Source organism: Scomber scombrus, chromosome 7 (genome assembly GCF_963691925.1).
Source record: "Scomber scombrus chromosome 7, fScoSco1.1, whole genome shotgun sequence".
In the NCBI taxonomy this organism is placed as follows: domain Eukaryota; kingdom Metazoa; phylum Chordata; class Actinopteri; order Scombriformes; family Scombridae; genus Scomber; species Scomber scombrus.
In genome coordinates, this window is record NC_084976.1 from 14,486,630 (window position 1) to 14,511,977 (window position 25,348).

Here is a 25,348-nt window from a genome sequence, read left to right on the forward strand (position 1 = left end):
ACTTTATTCCTTAATCGAATGCATCAACACAACTTTCTTAAGAAAACTTAACATCTTATTGTGAAAAGAATATTCAGTTAGAACATTTTTCAAATGTTCAGACAAGATACTTATCAATATCAAAAAATGCAACCCATAATAAACACAAAAATTATTAACCGAAAATTACAAAATTATCTACAGTAAAATATAGAAAAAAAGATTTTAAGATTACCAGTTTGAAGTCTATTTTACATATTGCCAACAAAGCTGACTAAAAACTATTCCAAAATATGATCAATGATCATGTTTGATCAAATATTCGAACCTTTATTCAAGGTATTTTATAAAGACCTTATCCCATCATGCTTTGTCTGTATTCATCACATAGAATATTAAACAGCTTTAAACAATTTTGTATGAGGTCATACATTTAAACACCATCAAGAAACTATGTGGCTAATTATTTGTATACAAATTCCATTACTAGAGCTAACAATATATACAATCTCAATAGAAACGCGGGAGAATATGCTTTGTCACGACATGAGCAAAGAGCTTTGTAATTCTGTAACAAGGGCCAAAAATACAAATTGGATCTAAATTGTGATTACAGGTGGAAGTACGCAGTCAGATGTGAGGCATGAAAGGGATTTCAAGTTACTTTAGTAACAAAAAAGGGAACATAAGGTAGATGGTAGGTAACAACCGTTAGTGAGAGGACCCAGCATGAGTCAACTGATGCTCCTCCAGTAGGTGAGGAAAAGCAAAGGCTTTGTCACATTCTGTGCATTCATATACAACTTGGCCAACATGACTTTCTTGATGCTGCTTCAGAAGAGACCACTTGCTGAATGACTTGTAGCACATATCACAACGGTACTCTCCAACTTCTTGCTCAGCATGCATTCTCATATGCAAAGAAAGCTCTTGAGCAGTGTTGAACGCAGAGAGGCACTGGGTGCACTTGTTGAACTTGTTTTCGGCCAAGTTGGCTGTGTTTTCAGCAGCCAGTTTTTGCCGGTGTCTTCGCTCATGCTCTCTAAGATATCGCCTCACGGCAAATGTTTTTCCACAAAGCTCACATTTGAATGGCTTTCCATGGGGGTGGCGTTTATTTTGATGCTCCAACAGGCCACTTTTTGAGGAGAATTGCATTGAGCAAACAGGGCAATTGTACAAGTCCTCTCCAATGACATCAATTTCTTCCTCTTCTCCTGCAGCTTGGTAACAAGTTGGAGAGGGTGTCTTGATTGATGGCTTTGAATATCCAGTCTCCATTATGGCATGCTGTTGACGGGAGCAGTGGTGCTGGAGGAAAGCTTCACTTCCCAAAAAGCTCTGGCCACACTTGGCGCATTCTAATTCAGTACCTGATGTCAGATGGCAGCGCTCATGTTCTTCAAGCTTGCTTGCAGAGGAAAATATCATTTTACAGATTTTGCATTTCAATGCATTGTCAGGATGTATGGGGAAATGATGCATCAGTTCAACGGCACTGAGGAAACACTGGTGGCAAACAGGACATATGAAACCATGTGAAGATCCTTCATCTTTAACTTCGGTGTTACCTTTAACTTCTGCAGCAGTAGCACTATTATGGCTCTTAAGATGGCTGAGGAAGTGGTGAGGAGAGGAAAAACTACTGTTGCATTGATTACATGGATATTCGCTGGTAGATGATGATAGCTGATGGGTGGTCCTGTGTTTTTTCAGGTGAGATGAATGCAGGAAATATTTATGGCAGTCTGAACAGGAGTATGGTCGCTCTTTGGCTGCCATGCACCCATGCTCTGAGAGCTCTTCTGGGTCTTTGAAACGCTCACTACAAACACCACAGCGATATTTAAGTTCTTTGGTGAATAGTGATGAACTTTCAAAGAGTGAAGCAGACTGTTCTCCTGTTGAAATTAAAGTAGGGACACGGTCACGTGACACAGAGTGGCTTTTCCGATGCTCAGCTCTACTACTCTTGGAGGGAAACACGTGATTGCATATGTCACATGGAAAGTTCTCTTCACGGTGGGTAGACATGTGTTCTGCTAACTGTGAGAGTCCTGTGAAGCTGAGGTGACACTTGGAACAACGATAAGGACGGCTCTTGCCATGAGTGTGTTTATGCTTGCGCAATGCAAAGAGAGAGACAAAACCCCTTCCACAAGTCTGACACTGAAATTCTGACTTGTGCATTCGCTGATGCTGCTGCAACTGGGAGGCCTGGAAAAAACATTTACCACATTCTGCACATTCATGTGGTTTTTCACCCAAGTGACATCGCTGATGATCCTCAAGGCTTTCTGATGTTGGGAATGTCTTGCCACACACATGGCATGGGAAGTATGGTGCAGAGTCTGAATCGCTATCATTACTTCTATTATTTTCATCCTCATCACTTTCTCCAGCTGTACTGACTTGACTGCTGGACTGTTGTTCAGTGCTGCCCTTTTCCTGTACAGTACTCTCAAGATCCTTCTGCTCTTTTTGATGCCATTTTCTGTAGTGTCTTGCAAGGGATTTTTTGACTGAGTAGGTCTTGTTACAGAAACGACAAGTAAATACATCATTTGGATGTTCTTCACTGTAATGATTGCATAAAGACTGTCTTGTCCAGAACCTATGATTACACAGTTTACAAGAATAGGGTCTATTTGGGTCATGACAGGTTCTGTGGATTTCAAGATCAGTTACGGTGTAAACCATCTTAGAGCAGTCAGGGCAAGAGTATTTCTTATTAATACCATGCAACTTCATGTGCTTTTCAAGATTTCCTTGACTGGAGCACACTCGCCCACACTTACTACATGTATTGCGCTTTTTCTCTTGCTCTCTTCTTCCATGGTCTTCAAGGTGACTAATAAGCATCAAGCCATCTGTGAAGCTCATATCACATTCTGAGCATTGGTACTTCTCCCTACTTGAGTTGCTTTGCACCTGATTTCCGTCTGAACTTTGTGAGGATTCGTCCATCGAATCATCTTTGCAAGAGAAGTTGGTCTGTAAAACCCCAGTGCCTGTTGTTTTTGAACCTTCGCTGAACACTAGAACAGAGTCAGTCAGTGCAAAATCAATCTCTGCTTTCAAAGGGACTTCCAACTGCTGGGGGGTACTCCCTGCTGAGAAATGTCCAAATCTACATTTCCTGTTGTGATTACGGAGAAGGCTTTTATTCCAAAAGCCTTTCTTGCATGTTTTACATTTGAAAGGGTGATCCATTGCATGTACACGCAGATGACCAATTAGTCCAGCTTTACTTGCAAAGGACACATTGCACTCTGGACAGACAAATGGTTTGGAAACCTCACTATCAAGGGCTGTATCTAGTTTGCAGATTACATTGGCGCCATCACTAAGCCGTTCATCACATCTCTCATCCAAAGGCTCTTCTTTAATGCTTGGTATATTTGAAAGATGGTATTGTAGAGGAGCTGTAGACACTGGTGGAACCATTGTTTCAAGTTTGTGTGCATTTAAAAAATGCTCTTGGAGCTGTGAAAATAGCAAAAAACGGGAACTACAGTATGCACAAGAAAAGCCCTTTGGTGGGCTTTGAGATGTCGTCTGTTGGCAAACTGTTGATTTGGCCGAGTTAGGTTTTAAAGTGCAACTTTTTTTGTGATTTTCAAGCTTGACTTTAGAGAAAAATCCACCACATCTGTCACAAAGCACTTTCTTTTGCTCTTGTTTCTTGGTGCACTTCACAAAATGACGCTGCACATAATCCTTCCTTATAAATCTCTCACCACAATAATCACAGGCATATGGCTTCTCTCCTGTGTGCAGGCGGATGTGCACACCTAATTGCGAATGGCTTCCAAAAGCACGGGGGCAATAACTACAAACATATTTGTACTTTTTGTTAAAGCGAGGCTGGGCCCTCTGTAGAACTCTATCTCTCACCCCATGAGGCAGTGTCTTCACATTTTCTGATGGTGGATTTGTTTCTTGTGGTAGAGAAGAATTACTTTCTGTGGAGACCTTTCTGCACCTGTTAATCTTCCTATGCTTTTTCAGAGATTTTTCATGAGAAAAAGATGAGCCACAACGTGAGCACTTGAATAATTTTGCAACATGGAACATCGTGACATGTCGAGACAGTTTAGACTGAGTGGAAAAGTTCCTTGAACAGACATTACACTCAAAAGTCTCCTGCTGGTCGACAGGCTCACTGCCAAACTTATTTTGCCAACCTTTGCCAACATCATCCAAACTGATTTTAGGTATACAAACTTCCAATCGTGATCTTTTCCCTTTACAACGGGTCTGATGTACTTTAAGATAATCGTACCTTGTAAAGCAGCAGTCACAAGATTTACAACGGTATGGCTTTGCCTCATTATGTGTCAAAATGTGACGTCTCAGGGATCGTGATTTCATGAAAGTCTTAGTGCAGAATTTGCACTTGTACTCAACTTCACCCTCTGCTTGGGGCTTCTGTGCTGCCTCTCTGAGATTGGGCATGCTTGACAATTCTGTTGCAGCATCATTTTTGACTTTTGACTGTCCCTCTTTGTAAACACCATTACAGAAAGCTTCATGCTGCAAACACATTGTCTGACTGCTATATCTGTGGCCACAGTGCATACAAGCATAGGGTTGAACACCAGTATGTGAAACAATATGTCTCAAAAGTACTGATCTGAACCTGAACCTCTGCGGACAGTGAGGGCATTTAAAGTGAAGCATCTTGGTTGCATTAGACTGTGAAGGCATTTTATGGACATTCTGAGTTTTCTGTGAAGTACGTTTACTAAAATCACTTTTAGAGGATGATGACACAGCGTTGGGCTCTAATGCCCCTACGCAGTTCTGCTGATGTTGATTTAATTTCCTAAATCCATAGTACTGCCCACATCTTGAGCAAAGGAGCAGAGTGTTTGACTTATGGCCACGGTGATGACTTTTCAGGCGGTCTTTCTTTGAAAAGGCCCGTGAACAGTAAGTACAATGATATGGTCTCTTTGTCTTAGTGTCTGATTCCACTGTGACAAGATGTCTGACTTGCCTCGGCAAACACTTCTCGTGGTGAAGTTTGAGGTACAAATCACGGTAAAACTGTTTTCCACAGTAAGTGCAGGAAAAAGGTTTGTCTCCAGTATGTTTGATCATGTGGCGCAGCAAATAACGGCGGGTAGTGAAATTATGTTTGCAAAATGGACACTGGCATGAGGAGGATATGTGTGTAAGACAATGTCTTCTTAGCAACTGGGCGTTATTAAATACTTCTTTGCATAAGGAACACTGCAGCTGTTTTGGTTCAGTCTCTTTCACAGACTCCAATGAGTGCTGTTGTTTTAATGGTGGTCCCTCTTCAGAATGAAGTGTCTTGTTCTCTGTCTTTTTGTGGCCGTCTAGATGTCTAAGGAGATGTGCAGGATACTGAAACTGCAAAGGACAGTCTGGGCATTGAAGCTTTCCTCTTTTTTGATGCGAGTTTCTGTGCTGGATGAGTTCTCCAATATTTAGGAGAACCTTTCTGCAAACTGTGCACTGTATCCTCCTCTGGTGAACAATTTTATGGCCAATCAGGTGGGCACGTTTCTTAAATCCTTTTCCACAGTCCAGGCAGCGGTATGGTCTTTCACCTCTGTGATTGCGTTCATGTTTCTTCAGTGACTGTGAAGTGCTGAAACATTTTCCACAAAAATGACAGCTCAGGGAAAGATTGCTCTTTGCTTCAGTGGATTTCAAGTTATCCTTACTCTCTTCTGTCATTGCACTACTTGAAGTTGTTAGCTTAGACATGGTAGAGAAAACTGAATTCCTGTACTTGAACATTTTGCCAGTGAGTTTAAACAACTCATGTTTCTTCATATGTCTATACTTTCCAGAAGCATGACAAAAAACCGCTGGACAAAGATTGCATTTGTAAAGTGGTATAGTCTTCGGTGCTGTTAAAGATGGGGATTCTTGTATTTTCTGTTCATTTTCCTTTGACTGTTTTCTCAACTCCACCTCCTTTGCTTGATTTTCCTGATCAATTTCCGCTGTTTTTTTCTGTCCAACATTTTTCCTTAATTTTGCCTTTTCTTTTGCAAGCCGATTAAGGCATTCTTTGAGGCAAGAGGTCTTAATATGTCTAAATCTGTTTGATGGTAATGTGAAGGTGGCGTTGCACAAGGGACACTGATATTTATTGCCAACTTTATTCTTTCCTCCATATATTGCATCTCTGACACAGTCACGCAAATGTCGAGCCCTGTTGTAGGAGTACTTGAAAAGCCGTGGACAAAGAGGACATTTATATTTACTTGGCTCATTCTCTACTTTTTCAGTTTTCTCACCACTGATTTTTGTTGCATACTGACTTGATGAAAATGTTGAACTCTTTCCCTTGTGTATGTTGTAGATGTGCTTTTTGGCCTTCTTTGCAGTTAGGAAGCTTTTACCACAAAAACTACAAAGATTAGTTTTGGAGATATCAACAAGCTTAACGTAACATTCAGGCAGATTTGCATGCTGTCTCTTCTGCAACAAGTCCTTTTTTGGTGACGTTTTATTTTCACTGATACCATCATCAGCATTTGTTTCTGGACTTGTGAGTTTTGAGTGCTTGCATCTACCAGGAATACGTTTGTGTCTATGCAGGGAACAATTCTGTGAAAAATATAATCCACATGCATTACACTTATAGGGTGTTTTGCCAGTGTGACTCCGCATATGCTTGACATACTGAACCAGTTTTGAAAATATGAGTCCACACCTCACGCACCTGTGACGGCCGTGGTGTTTTCTTTTCTTCTGTAAGCTAGGATCCCAAGAAAGCTGAGGCCTTTCTTTGGCTACACCACACACATGCTCCTCTGCTTGTTCAGTACTCATCAGGTACAGATTACAAGTCTTGCAGAAATGGAAATTGTGCACTGAATGGCAACAATGGTGGTGTTCAATTAGATGTTCTACACTGAGTGTTGTGTGTTGGCAACTTGCGCAATGATATGAGTTACTCATTGCATTTGCTGACTCTGCGGTCTCCATTATTACAACGGGCTGCAGACGTTTTTTCATTTGTATAGAGGATTTTAGTGGACGTGCTTGACTTTTTGAATGGTTCATGCTGTCACTGTCAGGTCCGGCCAAAGATGTTTCTTCACATTGACTTGTGTCAAGATTTGCTTCATCACTGTTACATGAGGAGTCTTCTCTTGACAGAGGTTCACCATACAGCACACCCAGCTCTGACTGTTCTTTAGATGTGTCCAACTCTTCAAATGACTCTCTTGCATTGTCAACAACATATCCACTAAGGGCCACTGGACTTTCATGTGGTGCCTGTTGCTGATATAGAGAGGAGGTTGTATCTGTATTTTCCTTTTCTAGACAGGAGTGCATGTCTTTGCTTAAGGTGTTTGGCTGTAAGCAGGATTCTAAAGCATTAGACAAACTACATTCTGGGCCTGTAGAAGAGCTTGCATTAGTGTTTGTCTTTTCAGGTGGGCTTGTCCATTCCTTTTCTTGACAGGGATTTGTGCCTGTGCTTAAGCGGTCTAGCTGTAAGCAGGAATCTAAATGACTTACAACACTTTCTTTCTTATTGTCACTGGTAACAATAGAAAGACTCTCACTGGTCACAGCAGGACAACTGCAATCTGGGTCTGTAGAAGAGCTCTTCGTCTTCACTGTTGGACCACCACATTCATTTTCTTGACAGGGATTTGTGTCTTTGCAGGATTCTAAATTGTTAGCAACCTGCTGGTTCTTGCCATTAGTATCAATAGAAAGACTGTCAAAAGTGACACCAGAATCATTACAATCTGTATTTGACCTCTCTGCTGCACTTGTCAACTCTTTTTCTAGATGGGGATTTACATGTGTACCTGGGCTGTTTGGCTGTAAACAGGATTCTGAATTACTAGCAACACTTTTCTCGTTCTTGTCATTAGCATTGCTGAAATGACCATCGTTAATCACAGTAGCGCTACTATAAGTATTGTTCTGAGCAACAATTTCCAAAGACTGATACTCCGATAACTGCGAATAGGATCCAACATCTTGACTGTAGCACTCCAAAGTATTTGCGCATTCCCTCAGCTCACAAATAGCATCTTTAGAATCGGATCCCTTGATATCCAGTGGATCTGAAGTTGAATGGGTATTTGATTGAATTTCTTTCTCTTGACAGTCTTTTTCCATATTTTCATCTTGACCACCTGTATTAGGCTTTGGGGTTTTCTGCTCATCTAAAGTCTCATTTCCAACTTTTAGGACCTCACTTTTGTCCTGATAATCCCCTCTCAGATCTGTGGAGTTGGAATGATCAAAAACCTCATATTCTTGTTTGAATGATTCATTAATTTCCTTACGTAGGACTTTTCCATCCAAGCGAAATTGCTCATTGTCAAATGTCATAGGAACAGTCACAGTAGTCTGCCCCTTATTATCATCTGGGTGCTCCTCTAGGCCATCACCAGTCAAGCCACTTATTGATATGTCTGAATATTTTCCATGAGTGAGATCTCTCTTCACATCCTCACTTTGTTCCAGATCCTGATAACTGTCATTACTAGCATTACTAGTCTCAATCTCTGTAGTTGGCACCATGTTAAAAGTGGTGGAAGACTGATTGTGTCCTATGCAAGATTTGACAGTTTTCCGTGGACTTTTCATCTCAACCTTTGCACATTCAACTACATTATCTCTTGCCTTCACATTTGATGAACTTGGTGAAATCACATTAGTCTCAGTCTGAAATGTCATATTTCCAGTATGAGTAAAAAGCCATTCTGATGAACTGTGTTTTGTTGTAACATCTGTTTTAGGCTTTGGAACTGGATTACTTGTCATGTATTTACAAGAGGGCCTTGTTTCAACGACATCTGCATCCGAGCAGCTACTGACATCTGAGTAGCCCTCAAGAAATGATGTAGCTAACATTCTACAATCCTGCTTAAGTCCTTGTAAATCTGTTGCAAGAGATGAAGGAAAAGGTCCTGATGACGTTAATCCATCTCTGGCAAAATCTGAGATATCACTATTTCCACACCTTGGCAGGTAGTCCTTTACGGTTTGTTCTCCATCAGATTGCCATGGTGTTTCCCTATAGTATTTTTGATAAACACAGTCTGAGCTGGAATTTCCAGTACTAGGATTTGAGTAATAGTTTGTGTCAAAGTTTGAGTTTGTTGCAGAGACTTCAGGTGAAGCTGCTGTGTTGGAAAAGTCATGATGTCCAATGAAGTTCTCTATATGGTGGGAAAGACTTCCCTCTGACTCTGATGTCCTGGTCAAAGTCCTTGGATCCGATGATAAAGGTGGAAGGTTAGGGAAGTATGAATCCCACCCGTGAGCCATTCTCTGCAACGACTCAAGGCTAGGGCTTACCTTATCCAATCCTGAAAAGACAGAGATGGATAGAATTACACAAGAGAAATTATGAATATCATACAAAAACTTTTTTTTTTAATGAATAAACTAAATATCTGACCTCTTCTTGAACATTCAAGGACAAGGTCGATCCAGGATGATGTGCGTTACATCTGAATGGAAACCTGGAAAACATACATGGAATATTTGTTATTATTGTGGACATTTCACAAGCCTAAAAAAAAAACCCACAAAAAAAAACCTGACAAATGCAATCAAAATGTAATTAACTTTAAATTTGCAACTACGCAGGTTTACAATTAATTGTTCAGCATTTGCAATGTGCTATAATCTATTGTGTTCAATCCTTCGTCACTAGTGGATTCACTGGGGAATTTACACAGAGGCTCCTGGCAGGATCTCCAAAGTCAAAATCAGTTCTGGGAACGGAATCAGATCAACTGCAATTTAATAACGCTGGAAACCGGGGCCTCTCTAAAAAAAATGATAGCAGCAGCAGCCCTGGTGCACTGACCTCCAGCTAGGGGAATTGATAGGATACGTGGAATGCAAACTAAGACGCTGGCATGGAAGGTGGAGCAATAGCCTTCAGAATGTTAAGATTGTGTATGAAATTGCATGTCTCTATGAGAAGGCTCCAACTGTCTGTGCACTTACAATGATCAGCTGTTTATAGTAACTTGCCTTCTTGGAATTTCTGGGTGAGGTCCTGGAGAAGACAGTGTTTGGGCACTCCATACCTCCATAACTGGGGTACTTAAACACTCATGTGTACAACAACAGATAAACCTGAAGGTGGTGAATGTAAAGAATGGCCAGCCTGATCTGAACCTGAGTTGTGTAATGTTAATAGACTTCTGTGCTAATCATGGACTGTACAAAACACTTAGTTTGAGTAAGACATAGTTTATTGGATTACTTGCAACCAGAAAACACAAAGTTGATTGACTATGCAGTTGTTTCATCAGATTTGTGGCCACATGTTTTTAAAACTTGGTTCAAAAGTGTAGCAGAGCTGTTTACCAATCACAAACTGGTGATGAGTTTGATCAGATGGCAGGAAAGGACTGTTAGACAAACAGGACTTGAGGCAAGAAGGTTGCATAGAGAACCCTTTAGTGAACACCACCAGTGGAGGGAGTCATCAAGCTCAAGAAGGAGGCCTTTAGGGATTGTCTCCTGTATCAGCAAACAAATGTAAGGAGAGGGACTACAGCTTCAGTGGTCACAGAAGCCAAAACCTGTATGTACAAGGAGTTTGGCGGGGCCATAGAAAATAACTTTTGTTGGCCCCATACTGGCAAACTGTCAGACAAATCAGGAAGGGGGCAGTGGTTAGAAATGGCTAAAATGTCATTTGGTACACAGACTAGCAGTGGAATGAGATGCTTGACGTTAACTGGGATATACAGTAGTTGGGTGGTGCAAGAAGAGCTTTGAGGAACAACTACTCCAGACACACCCTTGGTGAAGGAGTCAGGGTCAAAGGGCTCAGGGGAAGCCTTACTCATCTCATGGGAAGGGTGGATTCCACCAAAGCCATCTCATCCCAACTGGATAGAGTCAATGGGGAGGAGCCAGAAAATGATAGAATACTTATTGAACCTATATGGGTTGCGAAGGCCTTGGGATCCTGGGGAAGAGCCTGAGGTATGCTAGGGATAGGGGGGTCTGTGTGACTGTGGCCCAGATAAGTCTCAGATCTCTGTGGAGGGTACAGGTTTGGATGACTCTGGCAGGCTGAGTCCATCCCTGTGGAGAAGGTGAATTGAACTCCACACTCAGAGTTCTTCTTACACTAGTATAAAAAAGCACTGTTGAAACCTTTGAAAATATCCACCTGACTGGCTGAAGTGTCATATCAGTTTTGGCTGGACAAGGGTACTTATACCAATGACTTGGAAAACAAATGTACCTATTCATTAGGTTTTTAAAGGATATGCTTTAGGCAAAAAACTATCTAATGTAGGATTACACAATACATTAAGGTATTATTTGTTCTCTTAGCTTTTCTCCTCTTGGGTGTAGATGCCTTGCTTTCATTTAACACTTTTGGAGTTGTTAAAATTAATTTTATATTTTCAGTAACAGGAATCCTTGACAATTCCCGTTCAGCAAAGCATTACTGAAGGACAAAACAAAAACCTACCTGGTGTTGAAATGTCCGTTGGCATTTAAATCTTGACAGACATCAATACTGGCTGCCTGGAAAGGGAGAGAAATTGAATTATTAAGAACTGTTTTGTATTTTTTTCAACATAAAAAAGAGGCATCAGTGGCTGTTTGGACAAAATATGGGAAACCAGGTTTGTACCCAAACTCAGGTCACCTTGCTGCTCAAAAAGCCTACACTCAACCCAGCCCAGGTTGAAAACTACAAGGTGATTTCACTCCCGTCCTTCCAGTCAAAAATACTGAAAAGCACAGTCTCTAACCAAATATTTGAATTCCTTTGAGAACAACCTGTACAATCTGAATCAGTTTTGCTTAACACAGGGACACTCTTCTGAGACTGCACTTCTGGAATCACTGCGTTCAGCCTGAGCTTCTGGTCAGTCCTCATCTTTACTGCCATTAGATCTGTCAGCTGCATTTGACATAGTAACCACCAAAACCTCCTCTCCAAACTCATGGAGCTTGGTATCTCAGATCTGCCTTCCACTGGTTCATGTTCTAACTCTTAGGTAGGTCTTTTAGAGTATCTTTGGAGGGGAGAAGTGTCCAAACTGTACAGCTTACCACATGGGTTCCTCGAGGATCAGTGCTCTGTCCCCATCTCTTCTCGTTATACACACCATCTCTCTTGGTGCAATCATCCTCTCCCATAGATTCTCCTACCATTGCTTTGCTGATGATACTCAGGTCTCCTTTCCATCATTCCCACCAAAAGCCAAAATAGCCTCAGCTTGGATCTTGTCATGGATGCAAGAACACCATCTTCAACTTCTCCAAGACTGAGCTCCTTGTCATCCCAGTCAGTTGCTCTATATAAGATCAGTATGCAGATACAACAGATCAGTTTCCATCTTGAATCAACTCAACTATTAACCAACTCAACTAATAATCAACACAACAATATCTGCCTGAAACTTGAGTGTCATTATTGATGACTATCTCACCTTTAAGGCTTGTGTGGCCTCAACTAATCAGTCATGTTGATTTGCCCTGTACAAAATCTGACCCTACCTGTGTGACAATGCAGCACAACTCCTGGTGCAAGTTCTCGTAATGTCATGTATTGATTGATGTATTACTTCCTTACATCTACATTCAAACCTCTGAAGATAATCCAGAATGCAGTTGGAAGACTGGTCCTCAACCATCCCAAAACAGTACATGCCACTCTGCTGTTCATGTCTCTCCATTGGCTCTCAGTTGCTCCCTGTATCAAATTCAGAACAAGTGGAAACCTAAATTGAACGGGCAAAGACCATGGATAGGTTTACCAACAAAAAAACTAATCCTACAGGTGAACCAGTGTGAAGGTCAGTCCCTCCAGGATTTTGTGGGCCTTTTATGTGATTTTTGCGGGCTAAAATGCCTTATTTTGTGGCAGCTTTTCAAAAACATTGCAAGAGTTGTGCAACCATTAGATGGAGACAAAGACTGTGTATTCACATCAAATACGACGAGGCAGGCTAACTGCAATTCATCCCCAGTGCCATGTAAAGTAAATAGAAACAGCTTGACCCTAAACACAGACATTGAAGTAGCTGCTACAAGTAATATTATGTGACCAGACACAACTTTTAATCACAAACAGGCAAGATAAGGAAAAATGTGTAGTTTTAAATTTACAATGGGAAGTTTGTTTTGATTTTCCTTTGACGGCTTATTTGGTCGGACAGTAATGAGACACTACACTGCTGGAATCTGTGAAATCTCAGGATTTATTTGAACTCCATTCCAATTTCTGACTTGTTTTCAGCAACACTTTTTCACTACACAACCTTAACTCCAACAGATCCCAGTATCACTGTAGACAGAGGCAGACTACAAATAGTTTAAATAAAAATGTGCTTCAAATAATAATGGGTAACAAAACTGTAAGCAATACATTAAGTTGTCATGCAACCATCAATCATCTGCTTTTATTCTGACCAAAGGCATTCTGGGATTTCCAAAGAGAAATAATTTTGTAACAAGATGCAATATGCAAGACCTGCCCCTTTCAGGAAGCATATACACTTGTATGTGGTCCTTTATGATTTGACATCAGTGCAATGTTGAAGACATCTTAGAGCTACACCTCCTGATTAATAATGACCGCAAACCTATTTTAAAAGTCCTCATGACTCACTGCAGAAGTTTAAAACTGAGCTGGGTGGAAATCTGGGTTTTGGTAGCATACAAAATACAAAATGTATTTGGGCAACACGGCTAAAAGACCTTTTTCATAGACGACATTCAGACTTGTCAAAGCGTTAAAGCACAGGTGGAATTAAAAGCATTAATGATACATTTAGGTGAGCCACTAAAGTGCTCTGGTATTGTGCATGCCCACTTGCTGGGATAATTAATGAATGGAATGGAACCACTGTTAGTAAGTTTGTGCTTTTCCTATTTTGACAAGTCAAAGTGTCTGCAGTGAAAAAGGTCCATTTGATTTTACTCAAACCTTAAAGTTTTTATTCATGCTTTTGTTATATTCAAATGTGTTTCTGATAATACATGTTAATGGAAAACAGAAATAATAAGAAAACAAGAAATGAGGGTAGTGATGGGGGAAGGGTCAGCAATTGGATTCAGACATTGCTTTTAATGCACAATACTATAAACCCCTTGGCCACCAGGATGCACTGTGCTGGCATATTTGCATAGTGCTTTTATAAAGTACCATACCCCAATGTACAATAACTTGTAATGGAGGGCCAACTAGCTAGCTCCACAAACAAAACACCCGTCCATCCTACTCCAATTCAACAAATGTAGAGAAACCAGATTAGTTTTTTTTATTAAGATGGCAGCATATCCATGATAAAAGAAAGAGCTGGTATGCTGGCCAGCTTTCCAAGCCTTTCCTTTTAGAGATTCCAAAGTTTTGCAAAAGATGTTATTGTTAACCTGACCTAAGATAAGTCTGCTACCGACCAATTAAGTCATTTAGTAAATGACGCTTGTAGTTGGGCTAACGTACGTAAAACATAAGGCTTCAGCAGCTTAAGTTAGACAATTCAAGTGGATGTCTACCAATGTTAACCCCTTTTTAGCACAAAACTCCTCTGACACCGTTTCATTGCTGAGCTGGAACACAGAGAACTTCAGAAGGCACCCATTTGATTTGGTTATATTAGCCGACATCTCATTTTAGGATACGGCCCGAGGACAATGCCATCGCTGATGGAATTTCTTTCAGGTGTGCCAGGGTGTTGTGCATGGTTGGTCACTGAAATACCAAAATGGAACAAAGCTTTTTTTGCAGTCCTGACTTTGTCCCCATTACACAAATCTATTCAAGCACAACTCTTAAACAAGCCATCTTAAATTTTCTAGGCAATGTTGTGTATTTATATAGACTGTTGAAATTAGGAGTTGATAGGGCTTCAGCACGTGACACAACAGCTGACGGAGCAAGGTCAGTATGGGTTGCAGTGGGTTTTTTTTTTTTTTTTTTTTCCTACTTGTGGAGAAAGAAAAGGACTTGACATGAGCAGCTTAGGTGGTGTTTAGGCCAACTAATGTTTTCCATGTCCTGGAGTGTCAGCCTGACATAGTTTCTTTCATCTGCCTAGAAACATGATGACTGCAGATGCTTCCACAAAGATGCACTGCATGGTACAATCAGGCAATTAACATCCAGTCTTGTTCTGTGGCAAGTATAAAAATGCTTAGTCCTATTGATTCTGATTTTCTATCAAAATGGCAAGATGAAAAGATCTAAGTGACTTTGAGGGTTGATTGTTGGGGCAGAGATGGCAGGTGCTTGAGTCACAAATAGGGTTGGGTACCGAGGCCGGTACTTTTAGTGGTACTGACCGAATTACGTCGGTACTACCGAGTATTGGTTCACGTCAAATCAAACAGTACCAAATTTCGGTACAATCACACACATTATTCTGTCCCTTTAACACATAAAGTTATCATGATCAACTTCCAATAAATGCGCCATTTAACCTCAATTTACACCAGCATGTGTTGCGTTAGGAGCAGGTATGTATCCCGGAATCTGGAGTAAACGAGCAAGAGCGCACACTAGAGAGTGACTGCGCGTGTGTGCATGTGTTTGTGTGACTATAAATGCAGCGCGTGTGAGAGCAAAGAGTCCTTATAGCTCTGTGTTACCACTGATTAGACCGATCTTACCCCTCTGCCCCCGGACAGACAACGATCGCAGCGTTGTTTACACATGAATTACATGACAACGGTTGCTAGGAGACAAAAAAGCAAACCTGTCTTCAAAGAAAAACAGAACCTGCTTGGTAGGTTCATAATGGTCTATTTAAACAAATAAATAAATCAATGGATGTTCGTTAGTTACTTTGTTTTTTCTTTAATATATATATATTTTTTTAAATTCCACCACAAATACCTACGTTATTCTTGCTATGCATCACTTGGGAAAATAAATGCCTGTTATATGTTTGCTGTGTGATCTTCTAAAGGCCTTCCTGAGCATGCCCTCATCTTGGATGTCAGGACTAGATGGAATAGCCCCTTTCTAATGATGGAGCGCTTTCTGGAACAGTACCCTGCCATCCAGGCAGCTGCGATGGACCCACGGCTGAAGAGGGGAATGGACAGAGATAGGTAGGTAGATCAATCATTTAAAAATACCATGACAAATCAGGAAGGTTGAATTATAGTGTGTCTGAGAGGCCGTTTAGACAAAGCCAGATTTCAAAAACGCCCCTCCCCCCCCCCCCCCATTTCTCTTGGCAGGGGGGCCAGACATTTCTCCGTAACGATGGACTCATTCCCAAAACGCATTAACTCTCGAAAACGCTGTAGTACATATTCCAGGCCAGTGTGTGGCGCTGCTTCAGCTACAGAAATCCACCGAAAAACGAAGAAGAAGAGGCGGAGCATGCGCATAAAGCCTGCGCACTGTATACAAACAGACAGTCGAAGAAGGAGAAATGACCGAACAACACCGAACAACAATGTACAAGGCGAGCGAAAAGAAAGCAGAATCCTTTGTGTGGACGGATAGTGAGTGCTGAAGCAACCGCCAGCATCGTCGGGGTTAGGCTGTATTCCGCCATTGTGTGTTGTTCGGTCTTAAGAGGTCAAAAGCTAGAGGGGCGGGTCGAGGGGTGATGACATCATGGTTTGCGTTTCTGGTGTTCTCACGAATCCAAAACCTGAAACGTTTTGGACTTTTCCACCTTGGAACCAGGTTTCAAAAAAGTGCGTTTTCAAGCAGCGAAAACTCCGGATCCATCGTTACGGTCGGCCTAAACGCACAAGACATTTGCGGTTTCACTCCAAAATCGTCTTCATGTGGATGGCCCCTGAGACAAAAGACACATTCGTAAGTGTTTTGCTGCTCTTTCGCTTCTCAGGGTGCAGAGAGAATCGCATGATGACATCAGGAAGTGTGAGGACTTTATTGACACCACGAGGGTCCTGTACCAGTGTACTCTGTGTGTCATCTGACAAGTGTGTGACTGCAGGCCAAATCCTCCCCATCCTCAATAAACTTAAGGAGAAGTTCAACGTGGAAGGGGAGGATTCTACCTTTAAGAGAGAGATCAAGGAGAGGATCTGGGCAGATCTCTCCTCACGCTATACAGTATGTATTAAACAAAAATAATTTATTTTTTAATCCATTTTTGTTTCTAACTAGCTGTTCATAAAATGTCTGATCATTTATCTAACAGGGTTTCCCACAGCACTTTACAGCTTAGACGGCCGCTTGAGGTATCGTTGAGTACCGGTATCGGTTCAAATGTGAAAGGTACCCATCCATAGTCACAAAGACCTGGCTGGTGTTTCAATAGGAACAGTGACTAAAGTGACATTGGTATTTAGATCTATGGGAACGATCAGTAAAAAGGGTCGTAAATTGTGGCCAACAGCACATATTGGATTACTGTGTTGTTTGTGCATTACTGCAATATGTAACAGAATAGCAACTTTTCCTCAGGTGACTGAAAATGCCAAAGCAGGATGTAACCAGACTATCAGCAAGAACAGTCTGTCAACAGTTACATGGAGAGGGATATTACAAGTATCTCGGGACCATCATCAACAGTGGGCTGACGTTTAATGAGGACACACAAAACATCATTAAAAAAATAGCAGCAGCACATCTATCTCCTACGGAGGCTGAGGGACTCAAACTCAGTACCTGCATCCAGATTCTGCCCTCTGGCAGGAGAACTGCTCCTGTATTCAAAACAAACAGGAGCAGGGCCAGTTTCATCCCTTCTGCTAATAGACTTCTTAACAAACAAAACCCCTCAGAGCCCCCTGGTAACAGCTGAAAACGTTGCACTGGCTGAGACTCTTCATGCAGGCACCTGCATCCAGAAGTGAATGCACACACAAAAACATACAAACACACTCACAGAATCAGTGGAAGGAATTGCTTTTCTATTAAAATAGAACCGGTCTCTTTAGAATAGGTTTTTTGTACTGCAGTGTTTTTTTAAATGTATCTATTCATTGTCTGTATGGTACTGACCAAGCCCAAAATCAATTTCCCTTTGCAGACAATAAAGAATATCTATCTATCTATAATAGGGTTGCAGTGCCTAAAGCCCTCATAACAAAGATGAATGCACATTTTAAAGTTCAGTGGTGGAAAAACCACAGCCACTGGTCCATAGAGATGTGGAAATAAGTGATATGGTCAGATAAGTCATCCTTCACCTGATTCTCGACAAGTGGGCAAAGGCATGTGGGGCGTACAAGAGAATGGTACAGGCCTGAATGCTTGGCTTCTATAGTGAAGGGATCCAGTGGCTCCGTTACGCTATAGGGGACATTTTGCTGACATGGTTTGGGTCCACATGTGCCCTTAGGAGGGAAGTGCCACTGCAAATCAATACAAAGTTGTTCTGAGTGATCACCTGTTAGTATGTTTTTCTATATATGGTCAAATGGCTCAGGCTACGAGCCAGACGGTCGAGTATGTCTGTCATCAGAATTACATACATAGGACAAATTTAGTTGGAAAGGCCCCAACTGAACGATCATACTCTGTCAACGATGCCCCTCGGAAAACAGCTGACACACCAGTAAGGGTATAAGTGTCTTGCTTTCTGGTCACATCTTAGAATTGTCTCATGCATGTAGACTAGGGCTGTGTTCGAAACCGCATACTACATACTTCTATACTACATACTTCCATCCTACACACTAAACGACCAGATAGTAAGCAGACCGTTTACACTGTAGTAAACTACACGATAACCCACAATGCATTTCGTTCCTACCCGAGCTGAAATTAGCAGGCTGAAGCTGATTTCATTTTAGCTCTAACTCTGTAAATATACCACTTTATCGACATTTCTAACCGTTTTAGGCGAGAAAATAGCCCGTTAGATACACAATGTGACGTTAATTTGTCCAAAAACACCTGTTTAAAGTTTTGTTCCTGCGAATACGGAGCCACTCAAGTTAGCTGTAGCGAGTAACGCACTTCCGGTCATTTTCAAAAAAATAAAACAGCCGTTGCCTTTTATTATTAAGAAAACCATAACGATAGAATAAGTGCTTTTATTTTGAAAACAGGATGCTATGGCCCTCAGTCACCAGATCTCAACCCAACTGAACCAACATGTTAGACAGTGCTCTCCACCACCATTATCAAAATACCAAATGAGGGAGTATTTTTTGGAAGAATGGTGCTCATCCCTCCAGCAGAGTTCAGAGACTGTAGAATCAATGCCACGGTGCGCTGAAGCTGTTCTGGTAGCAAATGGTGGCCCATCACCATACTAATGGCGCTTTTCCACTACACAGTACCAGCACGACTCGACTCAGGTTTTTGCGTTTCCACTAGGGATAGTACCTGGTACTCTTTTAGGAAAAGGTCTGTTCTGGAACCGTACCGAGTCAAGTCGAGCCGAGTAGTGCTAGAAGTGTATAGTGGAAAAGCGCCATAAGATACTCAATGTTGGTTTTTCCTTTAATTTGTCCCCTGTCTTGCGTACATTGCAAACACGCTAACTGCACATATGCTAGAAAAGCAAACAGGAATACCTGTCTTGTCCACTGTACACTGTATTCTTATGTCCTTAAGATGTCGCATTTCTTTTTTTGTTTTACTTGTTGTTCAGCGACATACTGGAACTCCCCAGCTGCATCTAAACTGAAAATAGCTCTAGGTAAAACAATACAAGTGCTGTGTTGATGTGCATGTGTCGTTTACTGTGCCAGCAAGACAATGAGCAAGGATCCAGCAATTCCAGTTGGAGATCCGGTAATACTCACAGACTGGATTTTAAAACTCTCAAATGTTATCACATTGCAGCCCTGTTAACTAGTGCATACTGTACATGTCTGTGTCTGTGGACCCCCAATTGAAGCATGAATGGAACAGCATTTGCATCTGTGTGCAAGTCCACAGCAAAGTTGGTTAGACCCAATGTAAATGACAACAGGTTAGCCTAACTTGACCAGCCTTACTTCAGGTGAACTGACCTTTAAGATGGACCAGCAGTTCTCATTTTAGTGTCAACCTCAACCATGCTTAAACAGAGAAAGGAGAAATGTCTGGCTGCTGTCTGCTGCTTCCCCACTCACCCAAAAAGCAGTCAACCTAGGGGAAACAGTGCATGGTTGTTCAACTGAGGCATGCAAGCTTCGACTTCACTGTTCAAAATACTGTCAGTTCTGTAGGTAGCATGAGGGGCAGAGTTAGCATCAGAGGTAACGGTAGTGCAGACCCTGTCATTTCCCCTTTTCAATATAACTAATGTAATATGAAGTCCATCCCTGAAAATATGTCACTGATGCTTTTTACATGTTTGCTATGTTAGCAGAGCTGTAGTTTGTCAGTAGTCAGTAATGTAGCAGACAGTGTAGCGGTGGACTGAGTGTGTTCACTGTTGATTTCAATCTACGTTGTGACCTAGCTGATGAGACGCAATGCTGGAAAGTAAATAAACGACATCCCCATCTCTCACTGACAAAAGTTAATCATACTCGTTAGTGACATTAGCCGCTAGCTAACCACACAGCTACTTTCATACCTTGTCAGCGAAGTGGAAACTAATATGTGAACATGTATTCACACCAAACGGATTTGTTCAGGACTCACAGTTTAGTTTGTCTCCAACTGAACAATAACAGTTTCAACGTTAAAACCCTGAACATGTGTAAGAGAATAAGTTACGGTATAACACCGCTGCTGCTATTCATCTCTTCACTTACTGTTTGTGAGTTAATGGTTTTACATGAACGGTGAAATATTGATACACTTATTGATTAAAAAAAAAGAAGCATTTAATCAATTGAAATCATGACACAGTACAGTGCTGATGTTTATTAAGCTATTTTATTTTTAGTTATTCTCTATTTCGTTAGTGTTAATTTCTAGAAATCCTGAACAAAGTTAAATATACTTCATTAGTTACTTGCTTAGTATAACAGCCTCATGTCAGTGCAAAATCAGTGAACAATTTATTTTCATTCCAGTTCAAAAATTCCTTATATTGGCCACAATATCTGTGAATTTTTCATAAGTTTCTAATAATGAGTTTTTAACAACAAAAGAGGAGGGGAATCCCACCTCATTGGTCCATGCAAGTTTGTAAGGCTACGTTCACACTGTAGTTAAAAGTGACCTGAATCCGATTTGTTCACTCAAATGTGACCCATATCGGATTTGTTTCTGACAATGTGAACAGCACAAGTCGCATTGAATCTGATATTTCCAAATCCGAAATCAGACCACTTTCAAAAGTGGTACTGAATCGGTTACATATCGGATTTTTTTGAATGCAACCGCAATCTGAACAGTCAGGTCGCATTTAATGCACAGCTAATGCTCCGCATAAAGACATCATTAAAGTATTAACTTTCTTTCTCCTCTTCCTCCTTTTTAACATCACCTGCTCACAAATTTTCCGGCTGCTGGCACATACTGTTTTTAATATTAGACCATAAATGAGACTACCAGTAACTTCACCGGCTGTTGCCATGTTCGCTTCTGTAAACACTGTTCTGTGCTTGACGTCATTAATGATCAACTGAGCATGCGGGTCACTTCAGGAGCGTGAGCTGTTCACATCGCAGTCCACAGACAGGTCACATTTAAAAGTGTAATATGAACAGCCAAACAATAAATCGGAATTGAGCCTGCAGTGTGAACGTAACATTAGAGGATGTTTTTCATTAGGGGTGGGGAAATTTCTCGATTATACGATGCATCGCGATGCGGATGTGGAGGACTCTGCATCGATGAACAAAAGTCAAGAATCGTTGATTAAACGTTAGTTAATAGCATGATGTTGACGGATGACAAAGGCGGAACCAAACTGTTAGGGCAGCGCAGCATCCGGACAGTCTTTTGGGGTGCATGCGCGAGAGTTCATCTTTTTAAAAAAGAAGTGACTGCAGCATTTTGTGATTGAATGACTAAATAATTACCTCTGTGAAACAATCGTGAAGTTTACTGTGAACTTTCAACACTGTCACTCTAAGGAGAAGAAAATAACTCAGTGCTCAGTCTGTCTCACCTCTACAAACCTGCAGCTGCTCAGTGTGTTGGACAGTGATGTCTGTCCAGGAGCTAACAGTACAGCAGAGGCTGCTCTCCACTGCTGGAGACATGATAACAAACCACACTGCACTCCATCCTCAGTTTGTTACTCTCATAGGCAGGTGCGCTTTACCCCTACTAGGTCTATACTGTTGACTTATTTTGGTCTATTTATTTTAATGTTTAACATGCATGTTGAATTTTGACATTCAGATTCACATTCAGTACTTTCTAAATAAAGTGGAGTTCATATTTATCTGACTTCTTGTATCAATTGATGAAAAATTAGCCGTGCAGTAAGAAAGAAAAATGAAGATGTGATGCATCGAGATGCATCAATAACCATTTTAAAATCGATTCGTAGCCCTCTGAATCGGATTTAAATCAAATCATGAGGTGCCTAGAGATTCACACCCATATTTCTATAAATCATTTTCCAAACCGGTATTAAATCTACTACTGCACCCACAAGTAAAACAAGAAGATCTTTTCAAGAAAACTATACAAAACAAAGCATCATTATCATAAAGAAATGTGTTACATTAATATTCTTTTCTGTATGACATGACTCACATGGATGTGTATGTAATCCTCATTATCTGATAGAGTGATTTGAAGTTTTCTTGTCAAACTTTGAGTCTTTGCAGTTGTTGAAAAAAAACAAAAAACTTTCACAACTTTCATATTTCAACTTTCAGACAGATTCAAGAAACACTATGAGAAGTTTGTCAGTGGCTATTACAACAAAGGTGGCACAGGATTTTTGCATTTTCTTCTAAACATGATGTCCCCTTCTACCTGCAGGACAACCTGCTCCGCACACCTTTGTCACAGATGGATGTACTAATTTCTACTAAAGTAGACTTGGTTTTCCCATACAACAGCATCCTCAGAGTCATCACTCTGCCAGGGGACTACAGTAATTTGATAAGAGAAGTGTCATCCAAGTTAATGCAACTATTTATTATCTATTTGGGGCCAGATTAGGTGGGGAATTGTGGGATTTAATTTTATAGGAGGATGACAGTTATAAATCAATCATTGTTTGAGATCTATCTATACTTATTATATTTACTTTACTTTACAACAACTGGCACACATGCACACATCAAGAGAGCTGCCACAAGCCAGGGACTTGTCATTGATTACATAGCAGCTACCTAGTGGTTACAACAACATTTCCCATATAAATTAATGCTTTGTTCTCGGGGATAATTTGGACAGAGGTCAGTCTTGTACTTTATAACAGGAGACGATAATGTACGACCACCTGGAAGCTGAGTGTTGATCTTGTATTGATTGTGTTATTGTAAGATAGTGTTGTTTTAGCCAGTCCGAACAGAGGACATCACACAAAATGAAAATGGTAGGGTGCAATTCACTGGACAAGAGCAAAGTACACGGCAGCGGTGCGGTTTATGACACTATAGCCACGTGTTGGTTAATTTTAACTTAACAGCGTTATTTGTACACTGGCGTAGCGTGATGGTGAAGCAAATTTGGATACCTCAGTGTCGAGCACAATGTGCTAGCTAGCTCTGATAAATAGCAGCTAATGGCTGCAGCAGAAGCTCTTACCAGATCAGTGCTCCGTGTTGTGTACTTCTCCGCCAGATTTCCTCCATGATCTGTGTCGTAATAATCACTTAACAGAGCTGGTCTAAAGACATTACATCTCGACTTTGTTGCCAGTCCACGGAGAAAAGGGTTGTCCTCGATGGCTTCTGTGTTTACCGGGGAAATACCGTGAGGAGACCCTTTTTTTCTTCTGGACTGAGAGTTAATGAGGGTCGTTCAGTCAAAAAGACAACTTGCTGTTTCCCGCACGTGGGCTACACAGCTTGTTGTGCTCCAGATAACGACGATACATTTTTGATCCGCCTCCATTCTTTGCGCATTTTCAGACAATGTGCCCGAAATTTTGCGTAATGTCACGAGAGCCTGAATGAGCGGAAACGCGACTCCTTCCGGGCGACCGCGCCACGGTTGCCTCCTTGCTGCTGCAGCTGCTCCTGCACTCCCTACGTGCTCTGGCAGACAGGCAGTACTACTTGTCCTGACAGTCACTGAGCCGATCAGTGAAGTCGTCAGTGGGGCTTTAGTGCTCCCATGTGCTGTTTTAATACCAGTCTGCTGATGTTGCATGGGTAGGATCTACTGGGGAACTCTGAGCTGACTTCTTGTCTGCTGGACTGTATGTGCTCTGGCTGGCCTTTAAAGGGTTAATACGTTGCATACAACCATTTTGTGTGCAAGACTTGGTACAAAATGGCGCCACCCCTCCTTGTGCTGCGGATCCACTAAAAAACCTCTGGCTGATGGGGGCACACAAGAACCAGCAGTTCCCATGAAAAAACACACACAATTGGGGGAAGAAAAAAAGGCCAGTGTAATACAATGGGTGTACAGGATCTAATGAATATGTCTTAAAGTCTTAGACAAAACAATTCTGTACTTCTAACTGGTGCAGTTATGGACCAATCTGGTTTACTTTACTTTTATGTGATGTGCAGATAACTAAATAATTGATCCTGGGTCACTGCCAACTACAAAATCGTTTGAATGGATATGGGACATATTTCTGACAAAATCAGGCTTTGTAATTAAATCTCATTAATTTGAAGTCTGCCATCCAAAAAGCAGGTCTACTGTAGAACTGCTTAGATAACTGCCACTCTTGTGGGAGTCAATCAGTTTATTGCACTGAAGTCAAATAGTTTCAGATCATCTGACACTCTGTATCCTTAAAGGGCCAGTGTGTATGATTAAGTGGCATCTAGTGGAATGTACTTGGCAGAAATGGTATATAATGTAAATAAGTGTATATTAATTCGTTTATTATCCCATGAAAATGAGAATCATTGTGTTTTATTTACTTCAGAATGAGCACTTTATCTACATAGGGAGTGGTTCCCCTTCCATGAAGGCTGCCATATTGCACTACCATGTCTCAGAACGAGCAAACAAAATACTGGCCATAGGTTCTCCAACATGCTTAAAAGGGGAGAGTGAGTCATTTGGTTCAATCTGCAACCACACCACTGAACCTGTGAACCAATCAACCTGTCAATCACGACGTAGCCACGCCCTAATGCATACCCTGCTTTATCTTCAAATATAAAATCAGGGAGACCAAAATTTCACAAATGAACATCATACTGCATTGAAGAAGGCTTTAAACTAGCGATTGAGACCATAAACACATTTTGAAAACGTTTACTGAGGTTATAAATCAAGTGAGAAGCTGGTGAATTCTCCATTGACTTGTATAGAGACGGAAGTCCTTTTGACACCAAAACGGTTGCCCCCTTGTGGCCTTTTGATAGAATGCAGTTTTAAGTTACTTCCGCGTTGGCATCATTTCAGAGGACCGGAACTCCCCACTTGGTAGTAACA

General features: G+C 41.2%; 1 protein-coding gene across 2 annotated transcripts; it reads right to left on the minus strand.

Moving 5' to 3' along the window:
• Positions 1-14: 14 nt before the first annotated feature.
• LOC133983774 (uncharacterized) lies at positions 15-23,846 on the minus strand. 2 transcript variants are annotated; one of them, XR_009925384.1, is made up of 4 exons: positions 23,531-23,846; positions 11,450-11,505; positions 9,401-9,464; positions 9,286-9,308 (listed from the first exon to the last, which is right to left on the minus strand). XR_009925384.1 is itself a non-coding variant. In XM_062422956.1 (2 exons), exon 2 carries the CDS (start codon positions 9,265-9,267, stop codon positions 691-693), a length of 8,577 nt encoding a protein of 2,858 aa, XP_062278940.1. In that variant the 5' UTR covers positions 9,268-9,308; positions 9,401-9,494; the 3' UTR covers positions 15-690. The 2 variants fall into 2 exon arrangements, 1 of the variants encoding a protein (XP_062278940.1); XM_062422956.1 differs by lacking the exons at positions 11,450-11,505; positions 23,531-23,846 and having other exon boundaries at positions 15-9,308; positions 9,401-9,494.
• Between the last annotated feature and the right edge of the window lie 1,502 nt (positions 23,847-25,348).